Here is a 20,357-nt window from a genome sequence, read left to right on the forward strand (position 1 = left end):
ACATTGTTTGTTTTAACACGGTAAACACGCAGACTACAGTCACATATACTCACCTCTGAACAACAAAAGGACAAGCACGTTTAGCAGGTACAGCTAATGCTTCTCTGGCAGTGCTTAGGAGCAGGCTACAGGACAGTAATACTCACCTCTGAAAGGGGAAATAGCGGTTAGTAGCTAATGCTAATGCTACTTTAGCCCTGGTGCTGGAGAACTAAACTAAAACTCCTGTACTTCAGCAGAGGGGCTTTACTTCTCCTTAAAACCCAACTGGAAAAAATATACATAAGGCGCACTGGATTAAAAGTAAAAAAAAAAATCCACCTGGGATTTAACTAAGCAAATGATCTGGGATTGCTGCAGTTGGTCTGCAGGTCTAGGTTCAGCAACAGTATGTGCTGAAAGAATGAGGTCAGCTGACTACCTGAATATACTGAATATAGACCAGGTTATTCCATCAATGAATTTTTTCATCCCCGATGACACAGTCATATTCCAAGATGACAATATCAGGATTCATGGGGCTGGAATTGTGAAAGAGTGATTCAGGGAGCATGAGATCATCATTTTCACACATGAATTGTTCACCACAAAATTCAGACCTTATTAACCCCATTGAGAATCTTTGGGATGTGCTGGAGAAGACTTTGAACAGCGGTCAGACTCTACCATCATCCAGTGAATATATATCATAAGAAATGACCCCAGAACACCAGCTTACTTTCAAACACTTTCATTATGTTCTCCACATAACTCAAAAACAAACAAACCCCCAAGAAAAGTAAAGAACTGAATCAGAGAAGGAGAGAAAGAGAGAAAAAAGAACTTGGCATGCTCGGGCATGCGATGGCCTCACAGGGTGATGGGGTACGTCCAGACGGTAGAGAGCGGTAGAGTAGCCACCGGAGCGGGCAGATTACGTCCCCTGCTTGCTTCGCTTGCTTTGTCTGTCTTGCTTCCCCTGCACACACATCTCCGCCACACACACACCGGATACAGAACACAGTGTCTGCGCCTGTTCGTGTGTGTGGCGATGGATGTTCTCCAGAGCAGAAACCCAGAAATCGGAAACGAGGTGGACAAACGTGGTGGATGAAGAACTAGAACTAGATCCAGATCTTCACACGTTTGACCTCTAACCTCTGTCTTCCGTTCCTTTCCTTCAGTGTGTGTTTTAATTGTTTGTACATTTTTTCCTCTTTTAATTTTTTTTGGCTGGATAGAGAAACGGAGAGATATGGTGGGACAGGAAATAGAAAGAGAGAAGAGAGAGGGAAAGAAAGAGAGAGAGAGCACAGACTGTGAGCGATCATTGACAGGAGCAGGCGGAAAGTAGGTACAGGCCCCATACACACATGCTATAAAAACATCTCAGAGTCTTTGAGTTCAGTAAGCCAGCTAGAAAAAAAATAAAGAAAATGTCACTAATTTCTTTAGTTTCTTTGTTTAAAACGGTTCCACCTTGGATATATTCAATCCTATGGAGTGACCATTTCCATTGCAGTTTTTTTTTCTTTTTTTTTAACGGCCATTTTACTGTCCGGTCTGCTGGGTGATGCTCTGCCCATTCGTACGCAGAGCATCATGATAAACAGCCCGGGAAATAATACAGCCTGTTGCTTGTTTTGTTTGGGGATTAAAGAGGAGAATTAACAATGAAATAATTCAAGAAATAATAATTGATCAAATCAATAAGTAGATAAATAGAATAAATCAAAATCGCAACCCTATATACTGCTTCCAAAACTAGAAGAGTTTATATCCCTATTTTTCTTAGAAGTTATCTATACAAAACTAAAACATACGTGAGCATGCAAATTTGTCTTTTTAAAAAACAAGGCAGTTGGCGTTTTTTTTTTCTTTCCAGATCTCTTGCAAATAGCTAAAAAATCTCTTTTTTTCTATTTTTTCCCTCTTTTTTTATTTATCGATAAATATTTCATTTGAAAGCAGCAGTTGGAAAAAACGTTAACAGTCTCTAAACTTCTGGTTGAGAACGCCAGCTTCCTCAGGTGTGCGGGGTGAAGTGAGGTGGGCAGCAACGTTTGCCATTACCGCAGTAAAGCTGGGGGCTTTTGGGACCTTACAGTGGGATCTACAGTAAAATGAGTGTGGACTTCCAGAGCGTTGTGTGTTTTAGCCCTCGTACAACATCCAGACAGTGTTTAAACAGTGCAGCCTGTCCAAACTGAAAGCGTCATATGTGCATCCATATGACCAAAACCCATATCATCTCATACATGTGTGTGTAAAGAGAGGAGCAGGATGAGTAGTGCTGAACTGGAACTGCTGGACTGGACAGTGTTTCTGATGAAGGTTAATGATGGAACTGTTTCAGCTCCTGCAGAAGCTGAAGCGCTGGCTGCAGACCTTCACTGTGGTGAATTTATGCACAGGCTGAGTGTCAACAGGACAGATCAGACCTCCAGAGGTTTAAAGACACAGCCAAAGATACAAGATCTGCCATGACACCGTAGACTTGATGCAGGGAGGAGTATCATGGAGAGGTAGAGACATAAAGGTGAGCAAAGTGAAGGCCCAATGAGGAACCACTGCAGGTGGGTTGGTTAGACTCTTAAATAAAGTCTAAAGTGGTTCAAATACAATATTACAACTTTTAAGAGTCAAAAAAGAGTCACTGACTGTTCTAAAAAAGAAATTTCAGAAAAGGTAGCAGCTGGCACCAGGACTACCATTTTCAAAAGCTTTTTCCAATTAACATTAGGCAGAATCTTGAATGTGGGTTAAGGCTACTTTATTTGTGCTGTAAATTAAAACTTATATGTTTGTAAGCACTTTTCAATCAAAGTTTCTAACTATAAAACTGTAACAGACAATTGCATGCAGGGTCAGCACATACGTTGCAGATTTAAGGATTATTTAATTGAGTAAAAATTAATAAAGGGTCTAGTAAGGTGCTTTTTTATGGTACATTTTTAACCAACAGCACACTTTTTTTTTTACATAGTTGGACAAACCAATACCAGCTGTGCAGTACAACACAAGGGCATAAAGTATTGTATTTTATTTTAAGTATTGTATTGTAATAATGAATTTTATAAATTGTGTTTTTAATACATTTTAAATATACTACATGCGCTTATGTTTTTGTATTTTCCCCACTCACTGTGCTACACAACTACACAGTCAGTAGCCATGTTTACACACAGCCAGATTGTGCGGTAAAAATCTGACTAACAGTGTAAAAGACTAGAATATGCCCATGAACTGTATACTCCTCAGTTAAAATAAAGGCAATTCCAAATACAATTTTTATCCAGTCAAATAGGGTTGGTAATCATTTTAATATAATAGCAATTTAAACACCTGGAACTAATAATATTATGAATGACTGCCTTGAAATCAGTGAATTCCTTCAGTATGACTCTCTTCCTCTCCCATTCCATCTTTACTGTGCACTTTCAGAGATTCAGAAGTTTCTTGTTGTCAGTTTGGGACTTGCATTCACCTAATGTGACTACGAACATTGCAGAACATGACTGCTTCCTCTCCACTTCTTCTTTAAAAGGGGAATATATAGAACATTCCCCCTAGTCATCATAATTTTAAAGTAATTCCTGAATTGTGTTTAATAATTCATAAATGGAGATTTTCCTCAGGTTGTTTGCATAGAATATGCATATAGATACCTCAGTCTTAATCTATAATCAGAAAGGATTCAATCAAGTTTGCACGTAAACACAGCCACTGACTATCAACAATCTGATCATTATCCCTTATCACTGCTCAGGTTTATCTGCAGAAAGTTCATCCAATAGGAGGCAGAGTTGAGTTATAAACGTGTATGTTGTCACCTCTTGCTTTAACACGTTATGACAGGTTCTATTTTAAGTAAATTATTTGCTTAATTTTGCAAGATAATTTTGGAAGGTGTCACAAACACCTTATTATATAGTATTGCTAAAAGTATTACTACAGTTGTACTAAAACCCTTCAGAATCCCCCCTAATCTCAGAGATTTCTGAGCTAATAATCTTTAATATGTTGTTTGTTTGTAGTACTACTTATCTGTTTGTAGAGTATTTATTTTTATGTTTAGAAAATAGCCATGTTTACAGAATTTCAATCCTTAATTTTTCATTAAAAGGATAAGATTTGATGCCCAAATCAGAGCTAAAATCTCTCTTTCTATACAATAAACTTGCATTGGGTAGGAAGTTATGACCTTAAAAACATAGTCATAATAAAATGATAATGTAATAAAACTTTGTATAATGCTAATGCTGAGTACCACTAGCACCTCCTTTGTGTCTGCAGCTTCAGCAGTTCCTGATGGGGCCTTCAACCAGCAGTTGGACATAGATGGTGAAAGTAGGGTGTGTGATGCAGAGGGAAAGATGGTGAGGGAGTTTTGTGTGTGAGTGAAGGAGTGTGTAGATCTGCTGAGGAATGGTATGGTATGGAGGGTTGGTGGGGTAAGACAGGGGGCCGTTTCCCATCCTTTTGACATCATGGCTACGCGGTACGCTCACCACCCACAACGTATCGATGGAGAAAACCTCACACACACCCTTCGCACTTTGTGCCACCTCACACACCCTCAACCTCCCGCCACCGAGGTCCGTTTGAGTCCACTACCCAACCAAATGAACCAGAACAAAAGATAAAGCCATTGGAATAGAAGGAATCAAGAAACTGGAAATAAAAGGCAAATAAAGAAGAAAAAAAAATTGAACACCAATTGGAATATCATTGATGATTAAATAAATCAGTAAAACTAGACAATAAGAAAGGAAGCTTTGGAGCTCTACACTTGAGATGAATAAAAGGAAAAGAAAAACACCTGAAGGCTCTTTGGAGAAGCGAAGAGATGGCGCAGCTGAGCCCAAGTTTGGTTGTTTTGATCTGGTTTGGATCTCGGTTCTGTTTGTGATGCTGTCCTCCGTCCTTTTGCGCGTCTGTGTGCGTGTGTCTGTGGTCTCTTCCCAAGTAGCCGTCGGTTTGAAATCAGGCAGGGGACCGGATAACGCTCCTATAATTCCATTCAAAATAATAATAATAATAATAATAATAATAATAGCTTTGATAAAACAAGAGGAACCAATATATAAGGGATAACATAGTTTAAATAAAAAAGTGAATAAATAAAATGGCGACTCCAATGTTGAGCAAAATCACCATGACAACCAGAACTGAGCTGGAGCCCTGTTAGGAGAGAGAGAGAAAGAGAGAGAGAGAAAGAGGGAAAACATCAATATTTGCTGTGCCATTACACATTTATTATGTGTGATCATATTGGTCCAGAAACCTGCACTATTTTCAGCAGCAGAGATGAACTCCTGCAAAGGTTTGTGTGTGTGTGTTTGTGTGTGTGTGTGTGTGTATTTGATGGAGAGATATGATCCGAGTGGCAGTGTGGAATGAAAATGTTCTCGTGTGCATATCCTGCGAGCAATCGAAGGGTGAGCGTGTTCAGAAAAACAAGAAAAAAAACTGAAGAGCGTAGTGTCCGGCTGAGGCGATTTTTAATTGATGAGCTTATGTAACCATGTCATCACGGAGCATGTTTACCGCCGCTGAGAGAGAAAGAGAATAAGGACACACACGTTCTACATGTGAGAAACATGTGGGCCATGAAATCGGGCTGTGCTAAGTGAAGTGTGAAGAAAGACAGAGCGAGGGCCTCAGTCTAACCACTCAGCTCAACTCAACTACACACAACAGGCTGCGATGAATCTGCATCGTGTGTGGAGCACAGTGGCTGTTTAATGCTTTAACCCCTTTATAGCCAAGTGCATGTGTGTACGTGTATTTGTTTATACATAAATCAATATTATATCTATATATCTTTCTATCTGACTGTCTGACTATCTGTACGGTAATTATTATTATTATTTTAATATTTTATTATTTTTTACCACATTTAACAGATAGATAAATAGATCTACCTGTCTGTCTGTCTGTCTGTCTGTCTGTCTATCTGTCTGTCCGTCTTTGTATGTATGAATGTATAGAGATCTCTTCAACATCAGTGTGTGAATTAAATGATTATTTTAAATCATTACATAATATTCAAATGAATGCATAATAATGAATTAGTTACATAGATAATTTAATAAAATCGAATACATATTTTTTACTCCCTGGGGCATTATCTGTGCACTGCATGCGCAAACATATTATATACAGATTTTCAAGTTGGAAATTAATTGACTAATAATCAATTTTAAAGGCAACGCAGACTTTGAGAGTTTAAACAACTTTTGTGACCAATTAAGCAATTTCATGTTTTTTTTTTAGATATAAAACAACATAAAAGTAATTTATTTACGCACACCAGGGTTTTTACATTTATTTGTTTGTTCAGGCTTTCAGGGGTTAAAAAAAATTGACTCTCCACTACTAGCAGTGACCCAACAAGCCTCAAGAATTTGGCTAAAATTATGAAATGATGCAGATATTTTTTTTGTGGATCACACATAATAGAAGCTTATACCTCAGCAATTAGTGTGGTGTTAATTAACACACACCCCCTCCAACTGTGTGGAGGTGTTCTGTAATCTCTAATAGACTTTCTCTTCTATAATGTGGTTTCTGACACTGTATGACTCACTGTTATCTATAAACATGGAGCCGAATAGGTATGCATGTATGCATATAAAATGCATGTTAACAGGGATCAGATTTTAATATTTAATGCATGTTAAACACATCAGATATAGACGTGTGTGAAACCGGACAGCTTTTACAGTCAGCACTGAGGATCCTGTGTGTTTTTCCTCGGTTAGCTAACAGTGCCAGGCTGTTTGCGCTTTGTGTAAACCTGTTTTACACAACTATACTGCACTCCTTGCCTCTCTGCAGCTACATACATCCACACACACACACACACACTCACACACACACCTCCCCTCCTGTAACTCTCACACACCATCCCATTGGCTACCAGTGGAGCAAGGCATAAGCTGTTCCCTAGCAACAGAGTGCAGGGCAGCCAATGCCGGGCTGTGCAGTGGAAGGAGCCACTTTGCCAATCTGCTGTTACCAAGGTTGGTTCGGTGCAGTGTGTGTTACAGCAGGGCTGTGTGGAGCAGAGGAGGCTGCGTGGTCTTCCAGCTTCACTGGGCCGAAAGGTTTTTCGGCACCTGAGTTAAAGGCTCATTTGTGGCCTAATGCAGGCCAGCCCCTCTGTACCCCTAATAAACCAGACATTAAACAGCCATTGCAGAGCCTACAGTCTGCTTTAGCTCAGATTCTAAAACACAGGCAAGTTAACCCTTTCAGCCACACATAGAAAATAAAGGTGTAAATTCACTAGAAACCATTTAGTACCGTATTTTTCCGACTATAAGGTGCACTTAGAATCTTTTAATTTTCCCAAAAAATCTGTACTGTACCTTATGTATGAATTCTACAAGTCAGGTATTAAGGAGCAGTAAAGCACCTCTGCTAAAGTACAGTGTTATCAGGGTGAGTTTTCAGTGGAGTTTCACCACCACTAAGCAGCATTAGCCACTAACCACAGCACTAGCTTTTTACTGTTCAGAGGTAAGTATATTGGACTGTGGTGTTTGCCATATTAAAATGAGTTACATGTGATTAACCGCTAGCTAAGTGCACCCTGGGTTACTGTAACACTCAGGGTTCCAAAGTATAGCACTATTGGGCAGCTAATGCTGAAGTTACCAGCTAATGCTAATGCTGCTGCACCCAGGCTTAGTGCTGGAGAAACTTCACTGAAACTTCACCATCACCCTCAGACAAAATGTTTAATATCTAATCTTACTGTAAGTAAAGGGAATCACTTTACCAAATAAATGGTTTTAAGGAGAGAAATCTGTGTAGATTAACGTTCAGCGCTCCTTTGACTTTGAAAGAAAATGTTGTTTTTAAGAATTACAGTTTTGTTTACTTAGGAGCTTCCCCATTAGAGGGGAAACATGGCAACACCCTCACTCACTTCGATATAGGCTTACTAGTGTTGCTTAATGCGGCATATAATCCGGTGCACCTTACTGTCCGAAATGTATGGTACTTGCAAAAAATATGCTGTACTGTTGCCAAGGTATGGACACTGGTTTACTGCTATATAAGAGTGTTAAGCTGTGATGTTAAAGAAAAAATCTGGTGTGAAATACACTTGGGGTGTAGTGAAACTCATAACGAATACAAATTTTTGTTGTATAGTTCACCTCTGGTCACCCCAGCATTCCAAAATACCGCACTTTTACCCGATGCTCCCAACAGGGTTACAATGCCAGTGATAGTCGCAAAGCATGCCCATGCAAAGAAATGGCTAGTTTACACGATCACCAAGCTCAAAGTATCTCCACACTTCATTGGTAGAATTTCAAGGTCAATGAAACAAGTGATTATAAGCTAAAAAATTAAAGGCAGTTAGACTCAACAGTGATCCATCGAAATTGTGATCCAAAGAAACAGTAATCAATAGACATCGATATGTGGCCAGAAATCAGTTTTTTTAATAAATACACTAAGCAAAACCCTAAATCATTCACAGTGACTGCATTCCAGTTTTGTGAATTGAAGCAATCCATTTGCTCCTCATTTCAGCAAAGAATAAAAAAAATCTATTTATAGTCAATTACACAACAGCTCTTTTTCACTCTGAGTTTTCAAATAATTCACACTAAACGCTAACACTGGCACTCAGCCTGTCTTTTTGCCACTTATTGGACCTGATTCGCCACTATGATAAAAAAGGGTTGCCATAAAGCTCCAAATTTACAACTAAACATTTGTAATTTACGTCAGTATGATGTTGACGTGATGTTTGGAACAATTTGGATTTTACTCACATAAAACATCAGATGTTGTCCTTTTGGTTACCAAATAATTATAATCTACATTTACCCAGATCGCAGCAAAATCTGTCAACGTTGGTGCCCATCTGAAATTTACATTTGGCACTACAGCCACAAATACAACAGGTCGTAACAAGTAAATTCAGAACTCCTTCCTAAATTTTATGATCTGAATCTCCCTCTCGTTGGTGTAATAGATCACCATTTTAAAGTAGATCAACAACTCACAATCTGAGCTAGCCAGGTTAATTTACAGCTTCCAAACATGGTGAAGGTAGTTTTAAACACTTTTTCAAATAAGACTCCCAGAGTAAATAATAAGTTCAGGTTCTAACATGTCAGAATTAATCAGATTCATTAGAAAGGTTTTGTGTTGCTTCTTTTTTTCCTGTATGTCTTGTGTATGTTTTCTGTGTAGCTCCTGATACTCACCGAGTTTGCTTTGAGCTGTGTCTGGTTCTCGTTGTCGTGTTCTAGTGCAATGGGTGAGGATTTCTGTGGGGGAGAAAGCGTGAGGTCCCTGCGCAGAGGCCGAGCCTCTAGTTTCTCCCCCAGACGGAGAGTGTCCAGCTTTTGCACTGAGGTGGAGTCCGGGCTAGGCCCCTCACGGCTGTCCCGGGCCCCCGAGGACCTCGCAGAGTCCCGGGTCTCTCTCTCCTTCTCTCTTTCCCTATCTCTGTCCCTCTCTCGGTCCCGCGTTTTGGCCCGTCGCTGCAGCGTGTGCGATCGGGGCTCAGAGTGACCGTGATGCTCCGCCCCCTGCCCATAGGGCTTCTGGGTGTTGGAGTCCATGGGCTGCAATGGCCTCATCTCCATCTCGTAGTTGCTGAGCTTCTCCTCGTCCTGCTCCAGCAGGCGGGAGTGGGCCAGGCTGTCGCCGTGCCGATGTGCAGTCCAGGACGCGGACGGACAGTCCGCCCACCTCTCCCGCGAGCTCTTGTGATTTGATGAGCTGTGCTCTCGCGGCTTGTGATTGGAGGAGGAGTGCTTGTGGCCATTAGCGTCTGGTACGGACGGCGTGGTTGAGCGGCTGCTGCCCCTGCTGCCACCTCTGCTGCTGCCACCACGCGACGATCGCTTGTCCTTTTCCTCACTCCAGCTATTGGCCCTCAAGTAATCCCCTCCTCCACCACCACCTGGACGGCCCTCGCTCCGCCCTTCACCCCGCCCCTCACTCTTTCCCTCTCCCCGTCCCTCCAGCAGCACCTGGATCTCCGAGGTTCCGCCCCTCTCGTCGTCCACTGCGCTCTGCCGCAGGAAGCGGGCGTTTTTGGTGCGGTGCGAGGGCTTGGAGGCGGGGGTTCGGGGCGGAGTGGACGGCCGACTCGGGACTGGGCTAATGTCAGGCGTCAGGTCCGGAGGAGTGGAACCCTTCATGTAGAGGTCAGTGCTGTCAGGTGTCCCGCTGGAGATGACCTCCCCGTCGTTCTCGCTGGAGTGCTGGTGCTTCGGCCTCTGACACTCCACTCCTGAACAGAACCACACAACACATCTCTGAGGACCTCTCCTTACAATGTACAATACGAGATAAAACTAATATTTTAGAGCCATATTGGCCATCAGGGTACAATTTTTTTGCTGTTTGAAGCAAAATAAAAATTCACACTGTACTCATTTCTTATTAAATCTATTATATCTACAGACAGATTATCATTATATGTCCAGTATCATTTAATTTGCTTCTGTCCAGGGTATATGGAGTGCATTATTAGTATCATGACATGTTGGATCATTGACTTCTGTTACAATCTTGTTAAAATCTCAATTAAACAATTATTGTATCACATCATATTTTATGCAGTAATATCCCCAAATAAAGTGTAATATTCATTTTGTTGCTGTAAGGTATTCTTGAAATTGTTATTAGTTTGAAGTTAATGTTCATATCGCCAAGAGTATCATAATATTTTTTTTACGAAATACATTTAATACAAAATACAAAAAATAAATAGAGAATTTAGAGGCAAGGATTTTGTGGGGAAAGAATTTGTGGGAGTAGAATTTGTATTTTTTTTACTTTACCTTTGTAAAGTTAACTGTATATTTCTATTTCACTTTATTATTGTACTCTGTTGTAAATATTGTTTTCTGCATAGTGTGAACCTACACCAACGTTTTTCACTCACATGTACACCTGTACTCTGTGGCATGACAATAAAAATTAATCTTGAAATCACAATTTTGAGTGCTGTACATGTGAATTTGTTGAAAGGCTAAGAGATACAAAAGCAGCATCTTAAGTGAAAGAAGCATGTGGACAGAGGCAGGATAGTAATATTACAGGAGTTTACACAAATATGTATTATTACGCAGTTCTGAAGAGAGTCTCGTGCAGCTTCTTCAAAGTTTCATAGTGTAGTAAAAGTGTTCTGACCTGGAGTAGGAATAACTACAGTCAGTTGAGCTTCAGCATGATTCTCAAGCTGCTATTTTAAGTAAAAACGGATCCATATTGTTGCTTTAAGCATGCTGTTTTATTTGGAAATTCTTATAAATTTCTTTAAAGGCTTTTGTGAATCCGGCCTCAGTTTTTTTTTATGTTCTGATAAACTAATCTAAAAGAGAGAGAGAGAGTGTGTGTGTGTGTGTGTGTGGTCTCTGCTAAGAAACACTGATGCAAAGTGATAGTGTGTGAATGTAGGCGTGTGTTGGTCCTTTTGGGTTCAGCCTGTATGTGTGTGTCTGTGTAAATGTGTGTGTGTGTGTGTGTGTTCTTTGCGTGGGCGCTTCAGAAAGGTCAGTCCTGACCTCCCCTCATCTTTCTGTTGCCTCCACCATCACTCACCCCCTCACTGCACCATGGGGGGAGACACCCCACCCCCCTCTGAACACGTACAACACCCACACACAATTTTATACCATGTAAGAATGTGCACTCATACACATACACTCATACAGTGTCATATGTGTTAAATACAGTAACAGTCAAAAGTTTGGACACACCTCTTCTCATTCAATGTGATTTTTTGCATTGTAAATGTTATATTGATGACTATATGAAAGCTATACAGGAACACATGCAGAATTATTTAGTTAAACAAACAAGAATATGTTTTATACTTTAGATTCTTGTACGTAGCACATTTATCTTTGAGGACAGATCTGCACACTCTTGGTATTTTAATCTCAGTGTCTTCATGAGGGAGAGTCACCTCAAATAGTTTTCTCAGCATCTTGAAGGAGCTCCTGGAGGTGCTAAACAACAGTTTCTGTTTTTCCTTCACACTGTGAAGCTCCAGCTCATTCCAAATCACCATCTCAGTTGATCAGGTTTAAATCAGGGGATTGTGGAGGACAAACACTTCATTGTTTAGATGTCTTTAATATTAATCTACAATATTGAAAGTAAATTATATAAAGAAATAATGAAAAACACTCAATAAGAAGTTGCATCCAAACTTTTGACTGGTATTGTAGCAGTCATATGCAAACATTAAGGTACACCTGTTAAAATAGCATGTTTGTTGATTTGAAAATAAATTAATTAAAACTTAATAAAACAGAGCACTTCAACGTTTATTTGTGGCTTTACACTCTGCACATTTTTAATTACACCCTAAGAATTACTCATTATAAAGCAATGAAAATTTACCAAGTTGTCCTTAAATTATACTAAATAAGGGAAAAAGCCGGGAAGCACAGGTTGTTTTGCAGACGTACGGAAAGTAATGTAATCTAAAAGCAATAAAATGTGCAAAATTAAACAAAGAAACAGTAAATGTTTTATTTTAACAGTAAATGTGCAGATTTATAGTTTTTTTTGTAGAGGATATTTTATCAATAATCAACAGAATGTGTTATTTGATTTGGGGTACCCCAACATTCGTGTTCAATTGTATCTGTAACTAGCATGGCATATGTCATGGGACAGGGACTAGTATAGGTCCACTGTGGGTGTTAATGTCTTCTATGATGTATGTCAGGCACATCATATGTGACACTGTGGGCTGGAGAAAGTTAAATGCCTGGATTAAAATTTCAGAAATGAATTGTCCCAGCCATCGGGCACCCACGATCAGATGCCTTGCCCATGAGTATAGTATTTTTTTTTTATTCGTATTATTTTCTGCATTGTCGATTAAAGATCTAAAAACTATGCAGGAACCACAAAGTTGACAAAGTTTCCCAGCAAAACTTGCTATATTCTTATGTGTTTAACACTTTTTTTCTATACTATACTTTTCTATACTTCTATAATTGCATATGCGTTCCTTCATAGTTTTAATGTCTTAATTTATATATATAACAGTATACACACAACATTAGAATATATATTCTTCAAGAGAAAGGCCAGTTTTTCCAGTTCGAATACTTAATATATTTTTAATATTTTTTTAAATAAATTTTCTTCATCAATTCAAATCTAATTTATTTATATAGTGCTTTTTACAACTGATGTTATCACAAAGCAGCTTTCCAGAACAAAGAATCAGACAAAACATTGAACATATAATACAGAACCCCAATGAGCACAGATGCAAGGTAAAACTCCCTCAGAGCTGGAGGAGGAAGAAACCTTTGGAGGACCAAGACTCACATATAAGGGGAGGGGGCCATCCTACCACTGGTCAATCAGCTTTTGAATGAATATTAAGTCATTATGCATTTACACAGGTCTAATAAATCCAGGTGTATAGCAAAAATTCTCCTCTTCTACTTACAGTCACAAATATGGGACGGATTAAAGGTCTACAATGCTTGCACATTGGATGTTTAAGCATGCATTTTGCACAAATAAATATGCATGGTTTAGCTGTTAGGCTGGTGACTGGACGAGTGTGACAGTGTGTGTTGTGGTGCTCACCGTTTCCCCGATGCTGGAAGGATGGTGAGAACTCTTTGGCTGCGACTCTGGCCAGCCTGCACTCTTCTTGAGCTTTCTGTGCCGCTGCAATGGCCGCCTCCGCCTTCCCTCGTGCATGGGCCGTCCTGGAGAAAGACAAGTTACCCAAAAGATTAAAAGTGCACATTTCAAGGGACTTTGCAGTGCTTTTACAGTGTTCCCTGTGTCTTATAGTATGTCTTGTAGCTATTTCACTGCTATGCTGATGACTCTCAGCTGATCTCAGCTGTCTTTTCTTCCAATGCATGTTATGATTGGGTCTGTATTCAGCTGATGCAGGCAGTGATCTGTAGTGTTTGCTACCAATTACATGTGATTATGGGAGAGTGTAGAGCCCTTAAACTCACTCTGGAATTCCTCTTAACCATTAGGGAACTAAGAAAAGAATAGCAAACCAAATAATAAAACAATAAAATGCCCTAAAACAAAAAACAGGGGTCTATTTTTTACTGAACCCTGGTCAAGATGACTGCCTGCATTCTGCTGTTCTTTTCACATAAACTTATGGAGATATCTGACTGAAAACAGAAAGACTGAGTGCACGTTGGAGGTTGCTGTATCTCCCTGGCATCAACCTCTTTTCCACTCGGCACACTGTAAACCCCGGAGCTGCAAGAATACACTGAATAATTCAATCTGGGAATCAGTTTGGCTCCAGGGCCTTGCTGAGCGCATCAGCGTTTTCATCTCCCAGTATGACGCTTGATTCAGCCTCACTCTCAGCGTGATGCTACAGTGACGCTGGAGAAGAGTTGAGCAGCTCTGAGGGAGTATAGATGGGAGATATAGAGAAAAATTTCAGATTTTTAGACATTGCTATTATTATACAGTATATACAGTGGCTTGAAAAAGTATTTATACCCCTTGAACTTTTTCACATTTTGTCATGTTACAACCACAGACTTCAAAATAAAATGTATTTTATTGAGATTTTAACTGATAGACCAACATGTGAAGTGGAATGAAAACGATACATGTTTTTTTAAATTTAAGTTAAAAAGTTACGCTATCTCCCGGCCGCTGCGCTCCTCCAATGAACGTCGCCTCGCTTTGCCAAACATTCACACAAAGCAATCCAGATTGTTCTCATACAGAGTTCCCCAATGGTGGAACAAACTACCTTCCACTACCAGATCAGGAGAATATCTCGCTATCTTTAAGAAACTCCTGAAGACAGAGCTCTTCAAAGAGCACTTACTCTCCTAACACCTCTAACTAACTACCTTCTACTACCAGATCAGGAGAATCTCTCACTATCTTTAATAAACTCCTGAAGACAGAGCTCTTCAAAGAGCACTTACTCTCCTAACTAATTCTAACCTCATTTCCTTCTTCCCCTCCTTCACTCCTCTATCCCATTATTTCCCTTTGACCTCCTTTAAGTCCTATCTAAAAATATATTACCTTTTAACTTCTATTACTTTGGTACTTGACTATTGTAAGTCGCTTTGGACAAAAGCGTCTACCAAATGTAATGTAATGTAATGTAAAAATCTGAAAATTGTGACATGCAAAAGTATTTATCCCCTCTATATCAATACTTAGTTGAGTCACCATTCGCTGCAATTACAACTGCAAGTGCTTTGGGGTTTGTCTCTAGCAGCTTTGTGCATCTAGAAACTGAGACTTTTGCTCATTCTTCTTTATAAAACAGCTCAAGTTCAGCCAGGTTGGATGGAGAGCGTCTGTGAACAGCAGCAATTTTCATGTTCTGCCACAGAAGCTCCGTGGTATTTAGTTCAAGACTTTGACTGGGCCATTCTAACACATGAATATTCTTTGATTTAAACCACTTTAGGCCTGGCTGTATGTTTTGGGTCATTGTCTTGAATCTCCTTCCCAGTCTCAAGTCTTTTGCAGCCTCCACCAGGTTTTCTTCTAGGATTGCCCTGTATTTATCTCCATCCATCTTTTCATCATCTCTGACCAACTTCTCTGTCCCTGCTAAAGAAAAGCATCCACTTTATGTGTTTGAGAGCATTAGTTGTGAAGTAGTGAAGATGTAGAGTTGGTATACAGTGAATAGCTCTTTTTGAGTAATGTTTAAATCCAATAACTACTCAACTAAGTAAAAGAACTACTCAACTAAGTAAAAGAACTACTCAACTAAGTAAAATAACTACTCAACTAAGTAAAAGAACTACTCAACTAAGTAAAACAACAAAGAAATGAAGGTAAGTCAATCTGAAAACAAGTAAAAAACTTTGAAAGTATCCTCAAGTGCAGTCACAAAGACCATTAAAACACTATGACGAAACTGGCACTCATCAGGATCGCCACAGGAAAGGAAGAGCAAGAGTTTTCTCTGTTGCACAGGATACGTTCATCAGAGTTACCAGCCTCAGAAACTGCAAGCTAACAGCTCCCCAGATAAGAGCCACCTAGTATTTTGGTTGTTTAACACATTTTAAGTTACTCCATGATTCCTTATGTGTTCCTTTATAGTGTGGATGACTTCAGTACTCATTTATCATGTAGGGGAAAAAAATAAAATAAAACACTGAATGAGAAGGTGTGCCCAAACTTTTGACTGGTACTGTATATGATAGCAAAACACCACAAAGGCCTTTTCAACCTCTCTCTTCAATATTTAACTCTCTCTCTCTCTCTCTCTTTCCCTTTCTCTCTCCTGTGTTAGTGCAGTAGTGTCTTGGTGCAGTATTGCATGTCGATGCGTATTGATGTTTTTTCTCCCTTTCTGTCTGTTTCTCTTTGCTTTAGGCATCTTCACCCAGGCAGGAGAGCCAAGCAGGCCAGGTGTGTCTGTATTCATGTTTGTGTGTGTGTGTGTCTTAATGTGCATGGTCATTGTGAAACAGTGTGTGGGCATATGTGTGTGTGTGTTACTGCATGATTTATCATGAGTGGGTTTTCAATATAAGAATTGTGTATGTGGGTGATTCGTGAGATTTGTGTGTGTGTGTGTGTGTGTGTGTGTGTGTGTGAGAGAGAGAGAGAGAGGGTGAGGTGAGGTAACGTGGGACAGATGAAGTGCTGTGTGGATTGTGTTCACCCCATGCCTCTCTGGTTGTCCTGGCAACCACAAGAGAGATCATGTAAAGGAGAAGAAAATGTAGAGATAGAGAGAGAGTGAGAGAGAGAGAGATGTAGAAAAGGGAAAGGCAATTAGAAAGTAAGACGAAGTGTGAGAGAAAATGAGAGAAACAGGGAGCATAATAAATTACTCTTTCACATTTAGAGACCCTCTGACCCTCGTTCACACTTGGAATTAACATGTGTTCTGTGTGATCTGATCATAAGAGATCAGCGCAAAGTACATGCGATACAGAGCAACTCCAGGATGTATTGTAATCCGAATACTCAAAGCATATGCAGAGGTGGTATGAGATTTAGTGTTTTTTTTGTATTATTTTAAAATGTATGTCATTGTAGATTATTACTGAAGTCATTTAAACTATAAAAAAACATACAGAATTATTTCATAAACAAAAAAATGTTAAACAAACCAGACTTTGTTTTATATTTTAGATTCTTCAAATTACCACCTCTTGCTTAGATGACAGCTTTGCATATCTCTGCATTTTCTCAGTCAGCTTTATAAGGCAGAGTCACCTAAAATGGCTTTGAGTTAACAGCTGTGCTGAACTAGTCAAGAGTTAATTGTATTAATGTAATGTGTTTGAGAGCATCAGTAGTTGTGTTGTGACGAGGTAGAGTTGGTATACAGCAAATAGCTTTATTTTAATAATGTTCTAAACCATACTATGGTAAGAACTTCTTAACTAAACAAAGACAATTACTAAGAAACAACTTTGAAAGTATCCTCAAGTGCAGTCACAAAGACCATCAGAAACGTTATGATGAAACTGGCTCTCATCAGGACTGCACTAGGAAAGAAAGAGCAAGAGTTACCTCTGTTGCACAGGATACTTTCAAGTTAACAGCACCCCAGATAAGAGCCATCTAAATGAGTATTTTTGTTTGTTCACTTTTAAGTTACAGTGGAATGAAAAAGTTTGGGAACCCACGATAATTTTATGGATTTTCCTTTATAAATCATTGGTTGTTCCGATAAATTTGGGCACCCCAGCAGAAGTAGGTCCTCCTTTTGCAGAAATAGCCATCTAAATGCTTCCTGTAGCTTCCAATGAGAGACTGGTAAAACACCTCCAGTTCAGTCAGGTTTGATGGTTTCTAAGCAAAAACAGCCCACTTTAAATCACACCACAGATTTTCAATAATATTCAGGTCTGGGGACTGAGATGATCTGAGATGATCATTCCAGAACTTTGTACTTGTTCCTCTGCATGGATGCTTTAGTGGATTTTGAGCAGTATTTAGGGTCAATGTCTTGATCTGTACAATTTTGACTTTGGCACTTTTTCTTGAACATTATTCTCAAGAATATTGACCGGAATCCATGCAGCCCTCAACTTTAACCAGATTCCCAGTACCTGCACTGGCCACACAGCCCCACAGCATGATGGAACCACAAGCCTTCAAACCAAGTTGAACTGCTTGAATTTTTGCACCAGGAGTAAAGACATAAAGCTATTCAAAAGCAGTGTGTAAGGCTGGTGGAGGAGAACATGCCAAGATGCATGAAAAAACCAGGGTTATTCCACCAAATATTGATTTCTGAACTCTTAAAACTTTATAAGAATGAAATTGTTTTCTTTGCATTATCTGAGGTCAGAAAGCCCTGAACTGCCATTTCTTATTTTCTGCAAATAAATGCTCTAAATGACAATATTTCTATTTGGAATTTGGGAAAAAGGTTGTCTGTACTTTATAGAATAAAGCAATGTTAATTTTACTCAAACATATACCTATAAATAATAAAATCAGAGAAACTGATTCAGAAACTGTTTTTTTCTAGGGCTGTATGTGTGGGTTTATTGTGTTTGTGTTTATATCCACATGTGTGTGAGGTGCAGGGATTTAAACTGTATTTTTATTCTTCTCAGTAGCTGCGCCACGTCTGATTTAAACAGGCTAACGATTCTGTGACATCAGCCACTGATCTACCTCTTACTGTAACAAACATACACACACATACACACACACACAATTGCACTCATCAACACGCTCGTTTTCTCACCCCTCCCTAACACACTCCAGCATGCTCAGAAACACACTCACTGCCTCTCACACATAAACACGGCCATTCATTCTCAAATCCCTCCCTCATTAACACACATTTAAACATGACAGATGTGCTGACCCAGTCACAGAACACCACAACCTCTGAATGAAGCAGAGAGGCATTCATAACCTCCAGCTGTGTATAAAGATTTCAACAAAAAAAATATTAACAATATTATTAATATTCAATATACACCGATCAGCCATAACATTAAATCCTCTGTCTGATAAAGTGAATAACACTGATGATCTGGTCCTAACGGCTTCTGTCAAGAGGTGAATAGATTAACTCTTGTGTGGTGTTCGGGTCTGTGGGACCTGTTTTCATTTTTCATCAAATTATACTAAAAAAACATTTTTTCTAACTCAAACTCATTGGCATTGGCTCATTTTTTTTGTGAAAAACATATATCAAAACACATTTTCGATAAACACACACTTTACACCCCTCCCCCCCACACACACATTTATATTACATACAGTATGTTTGGCCAAGGGCTAATAAACATAGCTTCATTTGTAAATTTGAAACCAAACAAATTTTCTACTCATATCTTGAGTTTAAATCATTTTCTTTTACATTTTATTTAAAAAAAACTAATAAAAAATGAGTAGCACTTTTTGAAAGAAATGTAACATAAGAAAGGTAAAGGGCAAATATTAACCATGTAAGCTGTTTATATTGCTTGCAATTTAGGTGAAGCAAGCATGTGTAAAGCATTTTCATGTAGAATTGCTTAATTTTGCTGAATTAAATACAAGTAACAAAGTAAACGAGTAACAAAAATATGAACACCACACAAGGGTTAAGCAGTAAGTGAATAGTCAGTTCTTGAAGTTGGTTTGCTGGAAGCAGGAAATGACCAGCTGAAGCATACTAATCTGAGACATTTTAGGCTCACTGATGCTCATGGAGGCCCCTTGTCACAACGTACAGGACTTAACGGCTCTGCTGCTAACGTCAGTGTTGGTGCTAGATACCAAAGGCACCTTCAGAGGCCTTGTGGAGTTTATGCCTCTGCAGGTCTGAGCTTTATTGGCTATTGTCTGTTGCTGACTACTGTATACAATTTTTCAATCAGATCCAGTAATATATATTTTTAATTAATTAAATAATTTAACGTTAATTTCGTCAGATTATAAAGAGCCTAGATATGTTTACTCCTAAAAATCGCTTAGTTGAGGCTGTTTAACTGAATCAAATTTGTGGTGAAATTTAATGACTTGCGATGCAGTGAATTGTTTTAAGTTAAGTAAAGTTAAGCCAAGTAAACAAAACTGTAATTCTTAAAAATATATATTTATTAAAGTTAAACAAGTGCTGGTTAATCTACACAGATTTATCTCCTAAAAACTGTTAATTTGGGTAAAGCGCATCTCTTTAGTCACAGTAAGCTTAAATTTTAACTAAGATTTCCACTAAGGCTGGATACAGCAGCATTAGCATTAGCAGCTAACTGCTAGTGCTAGCCACGATTAGCCCAAGTAAATACAGTCTGATAGTGCTACACTGAGGAACCCTACATTTTTTGGTAACCCAGGGCAGGGCTAGTGGTTTGTCCCACGTAGCTTGTTTAAACACAGTACATATGCAGGCTAAAGTCCAATACACTCAAAACTGAATG

General features: G+C 39.2%; 1 protein-coding gene across 1 annotated transcript in view; it reads right to left on the reverse strand.

Annotated features, from left to right (window-relative positions):
• Positions 1-714: 714 nt before the first annotated feature.
• The window catches only part of jph3b (junctophilin 3b), an 83,502-nt gene continuing 63,859 nt past the window's right edge, over positions 715-20,357 (reverse strand). Inside the window, exons 4-6 of the mRNA XM_015602660.3 lie at positions 13,588-13,712; positions 9,216-10,252; positions 715-5,163 (exon numbers count right to left, since the gene is read on the reverse strand). Of these exons, the coding sequence (XP_015458146.1) occupies positions 5,083-5,163; positions 9,216-10,252; positions 13,588-13,712 (1,243 nt within the window). The 3' untranslated portion in view covers positions 715-5,082. The remainder of the gene's footprint in view (positions 5,164-9,215; positions 10,253-13,587; positions 13,713-20,357) is intronic.

The sequence above is a fragment of the Astyanax mexicanus genome, chromosome 10 (assembly GCF_023375975.1).
Source record: "Astyanax mexicanus isolate ESR-SI-001 chromosome 10, AstMex3_surface, whole genome shotgun sequence".
Classification (NCBI taxonomy): domain Eukaryota; kingdom Metazoa; phylum Chordata; class Actinopteri; order Characiformes; family Acestrorhamphidae; genus Astyanax; species Astyanax mexicanus.